This window comes from Condylura cristata, unplaced genomic scaffold (genome assembly GCF_000260355.1).
Source record: "Condylura cristata isolate star-nosed mole 26May11 unplaced genomic scaffold, ConCri1.0 scaffold00018, whole genome shotgun sequence".
NCBI classification, from domain to species: domain Eukaryota; kingdom Metazoa; phylum Chordata; class Mammalia; order Eulipotyphla; family Talpidae; genus Condylura; species Condylura cristata.
The window spans coordinates 7,096,686-7,113,003 of NW_004567119.1; the positions used below are offsets into that span (position 1 = coordinate 7,096,686).

The following is a 16,318-nucleotide window of genomic DNA, read 5'->3' on the forward strand; positions in this document are numbered from 1 at the left end:
AACAAATTCATGAAATGACCTTGACTCCACTGAAAATTTATTGTGGAAAAAAAGTACCAGAAAAAGAAAAAAAAAACAAGACTTAAATTCACACACTTCCTTATATTGAAAGAGCTAGCAAAATCTACTTTTAAAATATTACCTGATCACTTGACAAAGATTTAAGTCCATTCACATCATTAGCAGTGGTGATTTTACTCCTACAACGGAAGAAATATAATTAGGAACACAAAAACTGTTTGGCATGCAGTTAATATATTCTAACCTCACATAAAATCTCAAGTCGGTTATATTCCAAAAAGTCAAAACCACATTCCACACAGTTTTAATGTGCAAGTGTCGAGTGCACGCTGTGTTTGTGTGTACATATAGGGTAAGTCTAAGGTTTAACTGGATTCTTACTGGCTCAGCTGTCAAATAAGACTGCATCAAAATCAAAATGCATGATCAGTGAGAGCAGAGCGAACCAAGTGACTGGTATGTTAAGTGTTGGTAAGCATGGTGGGGAGAAAAATGGGGGAGATAATAAAAAGCTGCATGAGGCAAGACCCTGCTGAGAGGTCTTCTTGAATAAAAAATGAAAGACGGCAAGACAGCAAACCACATGGCAACTAAGGGTTCCAGGCCGAGGGAACATCCCGTGCGGAGAGCAGGGTGGCCGCTGGCTGGGCTCAGTGCTGACAGGGAACTGAGGTTGGGCGGCCCCTCGCTGCCCCAGAACCCTCCTTAGGAAACAGATCCGCTCGGGACAATCGCTGTCCACCCCTTGAACTGCAGCAAACATAAAGTCCTGGCACCAAATGCACCCAATCGCCCCAATACTGCAGGGAGCCTTTCCTCCTCCTCACCACCACAGGCCTGTCTCCCCTGCTGGAGTTACGCAGTCTCCCCCTGACTGAAATCTTGTCTTTCATGGGCTAATACGTAACACAGATGAAAAGAAAGCTTGACTATACAATGAAGTCAGTTTAAAAGGTTCCTCCAGCAGGGGCCACAGACATACAACAGTGCAGCAGAGAGGCAGCACCGGCCAGCAGCGAGCCCGCCCTGGGCAGCTCCCGCCCGCCAGCCCTGCCAGTGCCACCCCAGACGCAACCTGCTGCTGACACCAGCAGCAGTGGCCGCACAAGTGCGCGTGGTGGGTGCCCACGGCCTCTGCACCCGCCCAGGCGCTATGTCCTAACAAGTTCGTCGGGCCCGCTTCACAGACAGGCACAGAGAGCAGGAGCCTGTCTGCGCCAGCTCAGGCTATTCTGAGAGCAGTCACTGTGTCCGACAGCAAACCCAGGGTCCGACCTGACTCATCTCTTCCCTAGTTCTTTAACAAGAAACGGCAGCGAAGCAAGTGTTCCACAGGATCAGAACATTCTGATTCAACAGATACCTTATTAGGTACTTAATAAAGAATTAAGTAATATCCTCAGGCTTTAGGGCCTCCCTGGTGGTGCCATGGGTGGGAATGCAGCACTGTGAGCCCAGCCACAGCGGCTTCAGCATGAGTTCAGTCCTCGACGGGGCATGGCCACAGGGCGCAGCAGACCTCTCCTGCCCCGCCCGCCGCTCCCCTCAGCAGTGGGCTTCAGCAGAGTACTCCATCAGCCTGTCTCTGGTGAATCCTCTCACCACCCCTGCACCTCTGGCCTGTACCCCAGTTCTGCGTGTATAGATAAATCTTTAAAAAAATAAAAGAAAGAAAGAAAAAGCAGACCCAAATCGATCCTACCGAAATACATATATATTGCAGAGAAATAAATTCCTCATCAACCAAAAACATTAATTTTCAAGAAGAAATTCCAGTTTCAAGGAAAAACTAGGTAAAATTCAGTGGTGGAGGTGAGGAAACCGCCCGTGTGGATGGCTGCACTTTAGGGGTACCATCATCACCCCCAGTACGTGAGCCAGCTTCATGCAGGATGGTTAGTGCTTCTTTGTATGGCATTAGAAAGGCACCTTAGGACTTAAGTTCTTACTTGCAACTGTCATCTTCTGAGTCTGATATTTCACTGCTGTTTTCATCAGCTACTTCAGATGAGTCCAGTCCCATCAAGATTTTACTAACATCAGTTTTAAACACCTTTTCATACAGCAATTCATAGAGGAGAGCTGCAATTAACAGAAGAGATGTCAGGCAAAACTGACTACAGTCACTTTCTAAAACAGGCAAGATCAGAGTGAGACTGTACCCCAATGCTTCCCAAATCCTAGCTGAACACCTACAAACATCTCTTGGTCAATAATTTGGTCAGAGCACTGCAAAGAGAAACTATAATTTACGTGTACGCCTGAAATAAGAGATGCCTTTCTGACAGCACAAAAAGGCATCCCAGCTGCAAAACAAGTGTGAGGAGAAGGAAGGCTAACTAGCCACAGCACAGCGCCCGGCAGCTGTGCCGCCACCTGTCCCTGCCCAGCAGGGAGTCCCGCGCCTGGCTGCACAGGTGAGGAACGTGACTCAGGCAGGTACTTGCCCAACCTTATGAAGACTTTCAGAAAACCCTAAACCTTGAAATAGCACGAAAAGAGGTTAGCTTTCCTTGTAGGGCTGTAAAGAACTTACAAAAGCATCCTACACATAGGGCTTTTTTTTGTTTTCTTTTTTGCAATAAGAGCACCATTCACTGCGCGTACGCACCCACCAATGAGTCCCCAGACAACGGCCTCACAGGGTCTCTCTCTCACACCCATATTTCTTCCGGACTGCAGGCACTGAGCCCACAGGCAGGCAGGTTCCACAGGCCGGCCCCGAAGCCCCCGAAGCCCAACATCCTGACACCAATGGCAAAGAGAGGGGCACAGCCCAGGAGACAGACTGCCAAGTTTCCGTACCTCAAAACAGAACAGTTTCTGTTTTAATTTGTATTATAGGTTACCTTGACTGGTTGCCACAGTTTAAGTTTAGGAACAGGAAATGTCTTTTATAGACACTGATAATTTGTATGAGTGACAGCTATGTGGTCAAAATAGATGATGGAGATAAAAATGGGAAGGAACTACTAGAGCAGTAATTCTCAATTAGCTGTATAATCCTAGGAGATTTTATCCTGCCATGAAATATTTGGCAAGCCCTGCAGACATATCCGGCGATGACAGTGGGGCGAGCGAGGAACTACTGCCGCCCGCCTGCGGTTAGAGCCAAGGCAAGCCTCGCCCCTCTTCCGAAGCTCCCACTGGAGCTCCCACTGGGGCCCCCGCCGCCCCCCACAGCCACCAGGTTAAGGGTGCCTGCTCGAGGGGCCATCTGGTAGTGCAAGGGGTTGTCTCAGCACTCGCAGCCACAGCGGCGCGAGTCTGATCCCCAGAGCCCGGAGTGACCCTCGCAGAGCAGCGGACCCCTCCTGGCTCCCGCTGCTCCCCTCAGCAGTGCATTTCAGTGGTTCTGGCCCCCACTCTGTCGCTGGTGAATCCTCTCATACACAACCCCCGCCCCCATACCTCTAGCTTGTACACCAGTTCTTGTATGCATAAATAAATAAATCTCTAGGAAAAAAAAAAGAGACAGCCTGCGTGGAAGGTTGGGAAGGCAGCAGAGCATGCGCTTGATTCGCACCACACGTGCAAGACACAGCAACAGCTTCAAACACACGTCCCTGTCACTGAGCTGAGTTACTAAGTAAAGAAATAAATGGCATTTTAAAAATCTAACTCAACCTTACTAGTGCCTTTTTCCTCTAAACTGAAACAGTTCTTTGTTATAGTGACAAGATTTCTGGTAACCTGAGGTTCCTAGAAATTCTTTTATATGCAACAGACAGAATTATCTGTCCAGACTTGTTTACATTAAGGTTGCGAAGCCTAGAAGCATAATCTATTACATTACAGACACAAAGCAGATACTTACACTGACACATAGCAGAGCTCTCTTTATACTTTATGGGATAGACAATATCATAATGATTTCCATTTGAAAAACACAGTAATACCTGAAAGGGAAAAATAAAAGCTCCTATCAGCCCCTTATATGACATTTACATAGCAACTTGACCTCCAATAGCTCTAAATTATTTGTATATACTTTCCCAGTAGAAAGAAGTATTTTAAATGCAACCTAAAAAGTTCCAAAGTGGCCAATTAAGGTACAACCACATGCTGAAATGTCACCAAGTCATTAAGTCAGAAAGTTCTCAATGACTTGGCGAAAGACACAAGATCACAAAAACAAAAACTGTATGAAGCAGTATGATTTCAACAACTGAAAGAACTAGAGCTAGCATCTGTAAGAAAATATTCTAAAACTTTATTAGCACTTATCTCTAAAAGGCAGCATAATCAAAAGTAAATTTTTTCTGACCTGCAGACTTAATTATTCCTTAAACAGTCAACCATTCAGGAGAAAAGAAATATTCCCTAATTCTATCTAGATTATACAATCCAAACTTTGTAGTTAAAAAATACCAAAGCCAAGCACCCTCGGCACCACCAGGGCCTCATTATTAGGGGGCTTATTATTAGGGGGCACCACCAGGGCCTCACTATTAGGGGTGTGTTTCCCTCCCCTCCAGCCCCTCACACTACTGGAAGGAAGCATGCTGGCGCCAGGCACTTCAGCCCAAAACAGCAAATTATTACAAAGTTCTCTTACAATCAAACAGCCGAGTTTTCTGTTCTTTTAGGTTTCACTTTTTATTTTCTGTTCTGTGACTAGAAAATGTACTCGGCCAGTAAATCATCTTTATAGTGGGAAATATAATTACCAAGCTATTTCTAGATGAAATGACGGAAACATTTTTACTACTATGTTCATCCTGACACAAAACTAGAGGCTGCCAGTTCGTATACACTGACTTATGCTCTACCTTCCCCTCTAGTGAAGGCTGTAAGGTTCCACACAAAAACAAATACAAAATAACGACTCAAGGACTAACTTTAAAAAACTCATCATAACCATCACACAAATATTCCAAGTCACTCAAAAAACCATAGCTTAAGGATGGCAAATAAATGGCTCGTTTACTTAAACCCTCTCAAAGTACTTAGAAAATTGCTTACCTTTTCAGGAAAATTATTTTCAGTTACTTGTGAAGGAGAAACATTTGGTTCCTGATAAATTACAAAATCTTTCCTGAAAACAATATTTTGAAATTACTCTTGATGGAATGTTATTTTATGAATTAAGATTTAATCATTCATTTGTTCATTCACTCCTACAGCCCAGAACCTCACATGCCAGGCAATATTCTAGGTACTGGAGTTACAGCAGGAAACAAAACCCAACACTGAAATAACTAGATGTCAAATACCTGCATAAAAGTACTATTTAAAAAGACTTTTAATTTGCTTACAAATAACTTGAAACCACTCTAAAAGGAGAACTCAAAACCACAAAAATCTGTTTAGGTGGAATTTATACAGAAATTCCAAAATTAAAAAAGCATCTATCTGTCTGCTCCTCTATTGCATACAAGTAGCAGACAGAGCAAGTCTATGGACTGTGGCCTCTGAGCCAGTGGTCATTCAAGGCCACCAGTCTGAGAAGTGCCCCCTGAGGTTTTCAGGATACAACGTAAGCCTGGAATTAATTTTCTCGAAAATTAATCGAAGAACAAATTTCTTATTCCTACCTGAAATGCTGACTTAAATAAAATGTCAAAACTTAATTGATGTCATTAATAGAAATCAACAGAAAAGATGCTTTACAATCAAGTTATAAAATTACTTTGCTATTTTAACAATTTTAATAGAGAAATTCCCCCTTTTTTTGGATTCACTTATATCACCACAGTATTTACCTGTACATAAGAGAAAGGGCACTTATTTCCACTTGTCCAACCCATTCCTGTATTGAAAAGAAAAAGTAGGCATGTTAAGTGTCTGATTCTTCCTCCAGGACACCTCTTTTCAGTACTGTGAACATGCTGTACATGTGCTTCATGAGTTCACAGAACATGTACACGGAACAGGCTCTCACATACTAAAACGCAGCCAGTCTCTGCGGCAAACGCCTCAGCGTAGGACAGTTCCAGGAGCATGGCATCGCCCGCTCCAAGCCGAGAACCCGGAAGGGTAAGGACTGCGGCCTCCACTTTAGCACCCAATCAGAGCCTGGCGCACAGTGGGAGTCCAGAAATGCCATGTTGTGCAGAAGCACACAACTCAGATACCCGAAAGGAAGGAAAAAGGCAAAAGAGTTCCCACCCTCAGAAACGCGCCAGCCGCTGCCCTGCGCTGAGGTGGAAGGCTACAGACTTAAACGGAGTCTGGAAGCCTAAAGACCAACCAGGAGGTGCCCAACTTCCAACCTCCACAGATTCTCTACCTCTGTGCTATTTAACTTCTGTAACCATCTCAAGAACTATTTTGTATGCACACAAAAGGATAAGCAAGGCTGTTCACTGTAGCCATTTGAAAGTAATTAAAATGTTTAAAGAAAGCCCTAGGATTCTCATAAAGAAATAATGAAATCACCGCCAGCCCACTCTCAGGATGGACACCGCGCCATCGCTGAGGAGAACGAGGACGACCCTAAGAGGTGACTGAAGGAGCACTCAGACCGTGAAGGTACAATCAAGCCATTAAATCACCAGGTAAAATAATCCTATTTGTATGAAGCAAAAAGGTGTATTCCACGTGCACGTGGGACGGGGACCAGACAGAGGCTCCGTCCCAACTGACAGTGGAGACAAGGACATCCCCCTGCGGGAAATTAAAGGTCCCTCTCTCGTTCTGTATTATGTCTTCAACACGTAATCCTGCACCCACCTGAGACTGAGTAAGACTTAAGGCCAACAGTCACCAAAAGGAACAAGCAAAGCTGGAAGACTGTTGTTACTTTTTCCTCGAAAGGAATGTGCCATGAGGGACCCAAGGAAACTGTTAGATCAGACAAGGATAACTTGTTCCTCCAGAGTTTCCATTTTAAAAGTTCTTAAAAGTTGGGCCTGGTTTTCAAAATGAACTGAGCTCTATATATCAAAATAGATTTCTTAAAATAGGCCTCTGCCTAACAACGGTGGCTTCTCATGAACGACGCACGTGACACCCCAGAGGAGGGAAACCTTCTCCATACCAGCTGCCTGGATCCCAGGCCCAACGAAGCTCAAGCGAAAGGTGGCGTATCACTTCAGAAGAGTAAAAACCACCTGCTAGTGTCAACAACGTCCTACTTCTCAAATAACATGCCATTTTTCTTCAGAATAAATCCTGTGGCAGACTGGTAAATTCAACAGAGGTTTTTATAGAACGTTATCCTCTCGCCAGGGTCCGTTTCATATTATTAAAAAAAATCACTGTTCTGCCCTGGTCTTCCACGTTAAAGCTATGTGTATTTTCATTTACACAGCACTTTTTTATGATCTTTGGTGTATGTCCTTATCGTGAGAAAGAGTAAAATATCTTTACAGGCCCTCCCTGGTGGCACAACGGGTTAGGACACAGCACTGCAAGCTGGCTGCAACCTCTTCTGCATGAGTTCAATCCCTGCCCTGGAGGTGACCCACATGGCGCGGCAGACCTCTCTGACCCACCTTCTGTTCCCCTTCATCACTGTTCCGCTCCCCACTCTGTCGCTGGTGAATCCTCTCACTGCCCCTGCACCTCTGCCCTGTACCCCAGTTCTGTATGCACAAATAAATAAATCTTTTAAAAAAAATCTTTACAAAATTCATTTTAATTAACGACACATACATAATGGAGTATACTGATCAAAATGTATAATCTTAAATGTTCTTAGATGGTATTCAAAAGTAAACTGCCCTTCAAAACCCACTAAGAAAAAAAATCAAGCCACAAATTAGAAGAAAATATTTATAAAATATGTATCACACACGGACTTTTTACTCATTATAAGGAATTCTTATAATTCAATGAAAACAAATACTTAATGAAAATGGGCAAAACCTATGAACAACTTGCCACCAATAAAGGTCACATTCAGGTTTACCTATGGCCCTCTCTCAAAGTCTATGACAGCCAAAGCCCGGGAGTTGGGGCGGGTAGTTAAATGCGAAGAGCATGACGAACTTTCTGGAGTGAAAGAAACAGAAATGTCCTCTGTAATGTTGATAGTTACACAACTTTTTATACTCGTCAAGTTCATCAAATTATGCACTATATTATGACATACAGTAAAGTTTATCGCTGATTTTATCTCCACAAAGTTGACAGAAACATATTCTTACAAAATACACAAACATGTCTGTAAATGCTTCACAAGCATGTTCAGTAAAACGACGACAATGCTTTCTCTGAAAACTGAGTGAAGCAATGAAGTTAAGTATTTGTTGCTAGTAATGAAGAAACAACTATTCTGCAGGTCCCAACAACATCTAGAAAGGAGATGTGCTCAGCCTGGGGTGTGAGGAAGCTGGCTGGCCAGCACCTCGGGGGGGAGGCACCAGCCATCCGCCAGACCAAGCCCATCTCCACCCAGGTGGCGCTGCCCATCAACTGGCTCAACAGCCTGAGCCACTGCACCAGAATTATTATAAAATAAAATAAACCAGGGGGGCGGGGGGGGGGGAGAGGGGGAGCTTACCTGACTAAAAAATGTTAATGGTCTTTGACTTCAAAAGGAAATCAAAGGCACTGGTAATACAGCTGCCTGGGGAAGGTAACAATTCCCAGCACCCTGTCTTCACCTGCCTTCCTGTTACACACAATGCAGTGTGGACTTAACATTCCCACAAAAACTGACCACGCATCAGGCACCACAAAGCGAAAGGTAACACAGAACTCCAGAAACAGCAAGTGCACAGCCAAAGCCTTCAAAGAGGCTCAGAAATTGAGGAACACTGTAAACTTCAGGGAGCGGCACAGGCCATGGCGCCCATCACCCAAAACCAAGGTCAGAAGGAACTGAAAGAAAAGGCTTCCCAGGGCCATTTGACTCTTAAAATCGGAGGGTCCCACTCTTACTTCTTTTTACACTCAACACAGATTAAGTGTAACAGCCCCCCTCCACGCCGTCTCTAGACACTACTCCTTCATCCATCCAGACAGGCAACACAAATACCAGGCAGCAGTGTCAGTTCACAGAAGCTGAACAGACTCACGACCTACCTCAAAATATTTGTAATGTTTTTCCAGGACCCCAGGCCCAGAAACCCCAACTCAGGTCTGCAGTGAGAGCCAGGAATGCGCATTCCCGCGAGCACACCTGATTCTGAGGCAGAGTCTGCAGCTCGGCTTGGAGCACAGATGTGCCCACAGCCTGTCCTCTCACTGATTCCCGCAAATGGGGCTTCGTGTCTCTCTCCCCCACTTACACCAAATTACTTTCTGAATCTGCCTGGCACATTAATTTTTACTGCCTGGAATGCCCTTTCCTCCAGGCATTTCTCATGCAGAATCTACTCGGACTTCAAAATCCCAGTCTCCAATTCTTGCTCTGCCTACCCAGCTAGAAACTTTGACTGCCTCACTATCAGAGCTACGCTTCTTATGCTTCTTATGCCATGAGTTATTTTCTTATTCATGTTACATGTTCTTCTCTACTAAAAGGAAACTCTTGAGAAGGGCACCCAAGTCCCAGCCTTCTCTGCACTCTGGGTGCCTGGCCACCCTGGGCCACATCAAGCACGCGTTTGAGGAGGGAGTTAAGTGAAGATAACAGGTACCTGCCTTTCCTCTTGCTCCGCTCGCCACCCCTCTTGGCTGCTGCCGCCACTAATGTCACTTAGCCACAGTGCTGACTCTTCTGGGGCAGCCGAACAACTGAACATTCCACGACGTGATTTTGACAAGAACAGAACACAGTAAGAAAATCCTATCCACTTCAACATGACTGAGCAAGTGTACCGTGGACCTGGGGGGGGGGGGAGGGGAGAGGTGTCCTTCTCTAGTAGCTTCCTTCTCCTCAAGGTGATCACAGAAATGGGGCCTCCACCAATGAGTCCGCCTTCTCAGCTGCCTGCAGAAGCAACACCCTTGACACGCAGCCTCGGAGTCATCATGGTATTACTTTAGGCCTCTGATGCTATATTCACATGCCGCGACCACCAAGATAAAGAGTACGCACCCTGTCCTTTGTGAGGCAACCTCGGGCCACAGAACACAACTCCTAAGGCCTTCCGGCCAGAGATGCAGAGTGTGCAGCCCCCGCCAGACGTGTGTGTAAGCCCAGAGCACACTCTACAAGCCCCTCCAGACACTTTTCCATTAAGCTCCCATTTTAACAAACTGAAAAGAGTATGACTGTATTAAAGAGAAACATTACAAGATAACTACATACCTGTGGATTTTCCAAACGTTTTAAGTACTCTTCAAATGACCCTTCTATAAACTGCAAAAAAAGGACAGTCTGTGAGGAACACATCCAAGGAAGTTAACTTTACTATAAATCATTCCCTCTGAACTGAGGCCTTACACGGAACATGGCTACCTCAGAAACAGAAGAAATGCAGAGCGTGTGTAAGTAACCACGAGGATGTGTTTGTGATGACCACAACCACACGTGAGAGTCTCAAAGGACCACAGTGACGGGGGCCTCGGGGGTCAGGACGCAGGTGGGCAGCAGCAATGAGGCGTGCGGTGGGGCACGGGGAGGCTGCAGGGCAGCGGAGTGAGGGCGCCCAGGGCACTGGGCAGCGGCCGGGAGCCCAGGCAGGACTTTCAGTCTGAGGGAGAAGGCAGGTCAAGGCCACGGCAGGTGACACCGTGCACCACAGAAATTACATGGTAGAGGCAGTCTTGAAGAACTAAAAGCCAGGTACACTCTAGCTAAGGAAGATCAGTTTAATAATGCAGCGATGCAAATTCACTGCCTCATCAGTTATATCGAAACAGATGAAAGTAATGCTGACAATATTTTGAAGAATCAAGATTTTGCTAAAACAGCCCACTTCACTGTGACTTAAACATTAAAAAAAGAATTAATTCAAGCTACATGCTAACCTTTTTCTCATCAAGATTATGTAGTTCAGAAAGCTCTAAAGGTGTTCATCTGAAGCACCAAATTCAATTTTATTTAAATTAGTACTAGTTAATTTAGCAAAGTGGTACATGAAGGCATTCAGAGGTACACGGCCAGTCTATAAACCTCTTTTATGCCCGTGGGTTTTCAGGTTGAGGTTCTTGTACACACTGTAGACTACAAAATTTTCAAAAAGCATCTTAAGCTTCAATACACATTTAATAAATTAATCACGTATTCTAAATACCCCACCAATCGGGTCACTGTTGTGCATTAAGCGATTATTTATAGACTCAAGACAGCCCACAGAATCAACTAGGTTGGCAAAGACCTCGGGAGCACTTTGACTCAGCTGCAACCCACGTGAGATCGTCCTGGTAATCCCGAGCTTAGGTCTAGGCGCTGACAAAGCACTGTCAGGAGGAGGCAAACCCTTTTCCGGTCAGCCCCGATTCTGGCCAGGAGACTGAAGGTACTGTGATAAGAAAAGTGAGCCTTCCCCTCAGGACTCTGCACCTCTGATCTTACCTCTTAAGATTACAAGGGCAAAATAAACTACTTTAAACAGTGTCTGGCACAGTTAGCTCTCACCCAAGGTTAGTAATTTCCATTACTGTCAACAGTGATTTACCCTCTGGGGCCAGTAACAATGATTCATTCACTTGTAATGTCTTCAATATTTAAAGACCACCCTCTTCCCCTTCTCCACCACCCCCTCAAACTCTTATCATGTTTCCCAGTAACCTTTTTTAAGTAAGAGGAGGTTTTGAAATTCCTGATAAAGCAGGTTAACTGTCTGAAACACGGTAGTCAGAAAAATGTCGTATTATTACAGTAACATTTTACTTGAATGTAGGACCAGCAACCCAAGAGCACAGTCAAACTAAAAACTACCTATTGTTAGAATTGAGCTGTCTGCCAGGCTGCAATGTCCTCTCACCAGTTCGTGAGGGAAATAGCACTGGAAGTGGTCGTATCACATTCTAGGTCATAGAACCAATACTAGTAAATCTTTCGGGGCTGTCAACGTAAAAGGAAAATAGGTCACAGTAGCAACTTATTCCACAGACTACCTATTACCAAGACAAGCAGTGAGCTGCTTGACAACACCCTATCAACTATTAATCATGATTACATAATTACAGCTCTCTGATACAGGGTCCACAATACTCCTGAGCAGTGAAGATCTATAAATTCCTTCTGATAAAATTTAAGCCTCTGTTTTAGCCTTGCTATGCTTCTTTTTTATACCCTAAACCTGAAATTCTTAAAAACTCAAAGGCGGTTACCAATCACAGAAAACTCTGCAGCCGCAACACCAGTGCCCTGGCCTCACCAGACAAAGCTCTTTCTGACCACACAAACAGCCCACCCAGCAACACCACCCAACCCTTTCTGCCTCAGCAGAGATCCCGAGGTCTGAAAAAAGGACCACCATATCTACGTGGTGTGAAAAATATTGCCACTAAATAGAACTAGATTGAAATTCAGTAAAGCAGCTTTTCATAAAGCCCCCCACTCCTGCGCCGTAACTTGCATTAGGACCCAGCCTGTGAAACGCCCATTAGGCCACTTTTAAAAGCTAAAATGTAAATCCTAGTCAAGACAGTGCTACATATTTGAAATTACAAATTACCGCTTCAAATTTCTCTCTGTTCTCACGAAGGTAGTGAATACAGGCCATCCTGACCTCGACATGGCGGGACTGAGAGTGCAGCACCTGAAAAAGAAAAAGCAACACGCTATGAAGCATTCTGTTAGGAGGATCTCCATCGTGACCTACCACCTTTCACCCACAAAATAACCTCCCAGCTAACAGACATCAGTCGCCCTCCACTTCCCTTTTTATCATGTCTGGAGAGTTCCACATCCCCACCTCTTCCTCTAACCACAGGAGTGGCATGACAGGAATAAACACTTAACATTTTTCTTCAACCCAATGTGGGAGCTCAATAAAGAATTTACATTCTTTAGGCCACTGCAATCACAAATCTGAGGGAATCTAAATGCAAGCCGCTCCCCACCCCCAGTCTTCTATGGTACTTCGCTCTTCACAAAGCCTGGTGACAGAACCCCGTTAGCTTTGCTCCACTGGCCTATGCTTGCTGGGAAAGAGAACAAATGGAACCACCTTGGAGGCTCTAAGCCTCCAAAAGATTTCCTTCTGCCCTGAACTGTGAACTAGCAGCCTTCTGTAGAAGTGTAAGACCAGTATATATTTCAGAAAATGTAAGGCACTGCAGCTGAAATAATCTAAAGCAACACTCACTGATACTGCCCAGGCCCTCTCAACTTCTTCTGTTGTTAAACAACTATTTAAACAAAAAGATAACCTGCTGGCATTTGCCTCTTGCTAAGATTCTAAAGCTTTGGCTTGCACGGAAGAAAGCTAGTATTATCAAATGCCCTTTGGCTAGCCTCCAAAGCTTCAACTGCATTGTTTAACGAGATTAAGATTATTTTCTATAACTAGGTACCTCAACCGAGGTTGTTCCTGGTATCCTGATGGGGGAAGAGTGGAGAACCTGACACATGTGAAATAACCACATCTCACACTACTATGGAGACCCTTGAGAGTTTATACTATGCAATTTGAAAAGCTACATACAGCTCCTATGAGAACAAATGTTCTCATCACCAGTTCCCCTCACTACATATGGCCGTGGATGTCAACCAGACTGGGGGCCACCTGACACTACTACTGCTATGTCATGTTTCCATTCCACCTCAGTTTTTAAAAACCTGAGAAAATATAAGTCATCGTTCCAATTGAGTGAGTCTCCCTTTGTTCAGTGTGAACTCAGGAAAAGGGAGGCTCCAACTGCCCCTTTACTGGTCTCTCTGGCTAACAGCCAGGACTCACTCAGCACCACAGAACCAGGCACAAGGCGGCCAGCAAGTGCATCCCCACGTGCCAAAGCCGAGCAGGCTGAGGTCAATGTGGCGCTTTCAGTGGACTAGCTGATTTCAGGCTAAATGAAGACATGGCGCCCAGGAGGCGTCTGCCCAGACTTTCCCCGCTCAGGAGCACCCTTACATATTCCACCCTCCAGCACTGGAAAGAATGGCCATATATAGAAATAACCATCACACGTGTTTTTTGCCAATTCAACAAATGCATTTTGCAACACTTCTCTCACACAAGCTACACTGGACACAGTTATGGAAGATCAGGTATTCTTTCTTAGTTTGAGTAATCCACAGTGTCATCTTAAGTCTGTTAGCAAAGCGAAGTTAATCTCAAGTCACTTACCTAGCAACAGGTGGCAGATATGCACAAAGCTTATTTTCCATCAAAAACTATCACAAGCATCTCTCTCGTGTTTTTTCCTCTCAACAAAGACTTTAGCACAGAAAACCTGAACCTACTATTACTCAGAAGAAAATTCTCAGCAACTCCGTAAAGTGTGGAGTAGTGATCCTGACAAAGTCAAGCACAGTGAGAATAGCAAGGTGAAGGACACCTTTTTTAAAGTGTATCACCATGCATATTCAAGGGTACTCAGGAAGAATTCAACTCCTATCTTTGTAAATTACTGTATCGATGAAAACAAATTAGAAATAGGCAGCTTTCCAATCCTGACTTGGGACAAGATAGTGATAAATACTGGGGAAGGTTGAGACACTGCTTTAGCAAGTCCTCTAAGAGCGTCCTATTTTTAGCTCCATGGCCATGGAGCTGATTCAGGTCAAGCCTCCTGCAGGCCCAAGTCCAGAGTGTAAAAGGGAAGGGCCTGTCTAAAAGAGGTAATTTGGAACAAAAGACTAAGTCTCTCTCTACCCCTCAAAGAGGGGTAACTCTCCTTCTTAGAGATATTTACTTTGATATTACTGGAGAAATTGCTGACCAAAAAGAAAGAAAGAAAGAAATCCTCTGTACACACCTCTAAAGGGCAGCCTGTGGCTGATGGTATTTCTCTTCCTCCCCAAACACACTTTGCCTCTGGCCACAAAAGTGTGTAGTGGACTACACTCTGTCCACTATCCACCCCCCCCCCCAAAATTCACACCATTAAGTTTTCTAAATTCAGTACACTAAAGATCAGTCCCAAATTTGGAGGGAGTATTTACTTAAGACCCAAAAAATGTGTTCTCTGATGTCAAAGAATGAGTTCTTAGTGTAACTAGCTCTTGCTTCTTTGCACTGAAAAGAGGAATCCCACCTCAGAGAGGCATCTCAGCAATGGGGCTCACCAGTTATCTACCACCTGCAATACTGAAATCCAACGCCACCTTTGGACTGAGATCTGGATAATCCAACTCCAAGCGAGCGCCAGATTTCCCTTATTCCATTCACTTCTACCTCCTGCCTTACCAAATACCAAACTCTTGCCCAAGCTAACAAAGACAGAAATACGGGCTGAATCCACCTTTACCTGTCTGCTCTGCTTTCTGGAGGTGCTAAGGAGTTTAGGCGACAAAGGAAGCAAGAGAGGAGACTCAGAACATTCACAAAAGGACAGGCTGTCTACCTACTAATGGTAAACTGGGACATGTGTGTGTGAACATCTCCTCAATGCAATGCTGGAATCTCCTAAACTTCTAAAACCAAGCAATGGGAAGAAGGGAAACAGACCACGACCAGGGGAGCTTCACAAGAAGTTTGAATGACAATGCCGGCAACACCATGCAAAGCTCTGCCCCAGTTAGGCCAATTTGTTTTTATAAAAAGGTGTTAAGCCACCGACTTGAAAACCAGGGCGTTTGGAAAATAAATGGCTGGCATTTGGGCCTGGGGGGAAATGAAAATAGGCTGCTCTGCGGACGGTAGACAGAAATGTTCACTCACAAATACAAATTTGGAAAGCTGATTAGCATTCGAAAAAGTTGAGAAAAACAGAAAAACTCCGGGGCCCGGGGCAGAGGGATTTGAGCTCAAGGAAAGCAAACTGCAGAAAGCGTAGGCCCACCCCAAGCAGTGATGTGAAACTTTCACCCAACCATTTCCACGGCTATTTTTCAATATAGGATGGTTTGGGTGACCGCACTCCTACCGGCTACACAGCTTTATGTAACACGAAATCAGCTCTAACCAGAAACAGGAGGGGGAAAAATGGGGAGAGGAAACCAGAAACACCTTCCTAAGCAACTGTGCTAGAAAGTGATTTTAACCACCGACTGGGGGAAATTCGGCCAGGAAGGGGCCAGAGGAACCCCAGTTAACCGCTCCCGACTACTGACACCGAAGCCGGCGTCAGTAAGTTACTTCCAGTCCGCCCAGGCGCCCGCCCGGCGGGGCACACGCGCGCCCCCCGCCCAGCCCGGCCCTGGAAACGGGCGGTTTCCGAGGCCGGCTCCCCGGACCGCACCTCGGCCGCTCCCGGCCCAAGCGGACCCGGGCCGGCTGACCACCCGACCTTCCAAAGTCCAGGAAGCAGTCGAAAGAATGTTCCAGGAGCCCAGTGCGCGGCACCGCCTCCTCTGGTAAACACCGGCCGCCGGTGCTCAGAAGCCCGGCGGAGGTGAATGCGG

General features: G+C 45.4%; 1 protein-coding gene across 1 annotated transcript; it reads right to left on the reverse strand.

The window, feature by feature from the left end:
* Positions 1-1,966: 1,966 nt before the first annotated feature.
* On the reverse strand, positions 1,967-16,162 carry OTUD4 (OTU deubiquitinase 4). Its single transcript, XM_004685303.2, has 7 exons — positions 16,156-16,162; positions 12,483-12,566; positions 10,166-10,216; positions 5,727-5,773; positions 4,987-5,059; positions 3,839-3,920; positions 1,967-2,103 (listed from the first exon to the last, which is right to left on the reverse strand). Exons 2-7 carry the CDS (start codon positions 12,528-12,530, stop codon positions 1,967-1,969), a joined length of 438 nt encoding a protein of 145 aa, XP_004685360.1. The 5' UTR covers positions 12,531-12,566; positions 16,156-16,162.
* Positions 16,163-16,318: the final 156 nt, after the last annotated feature.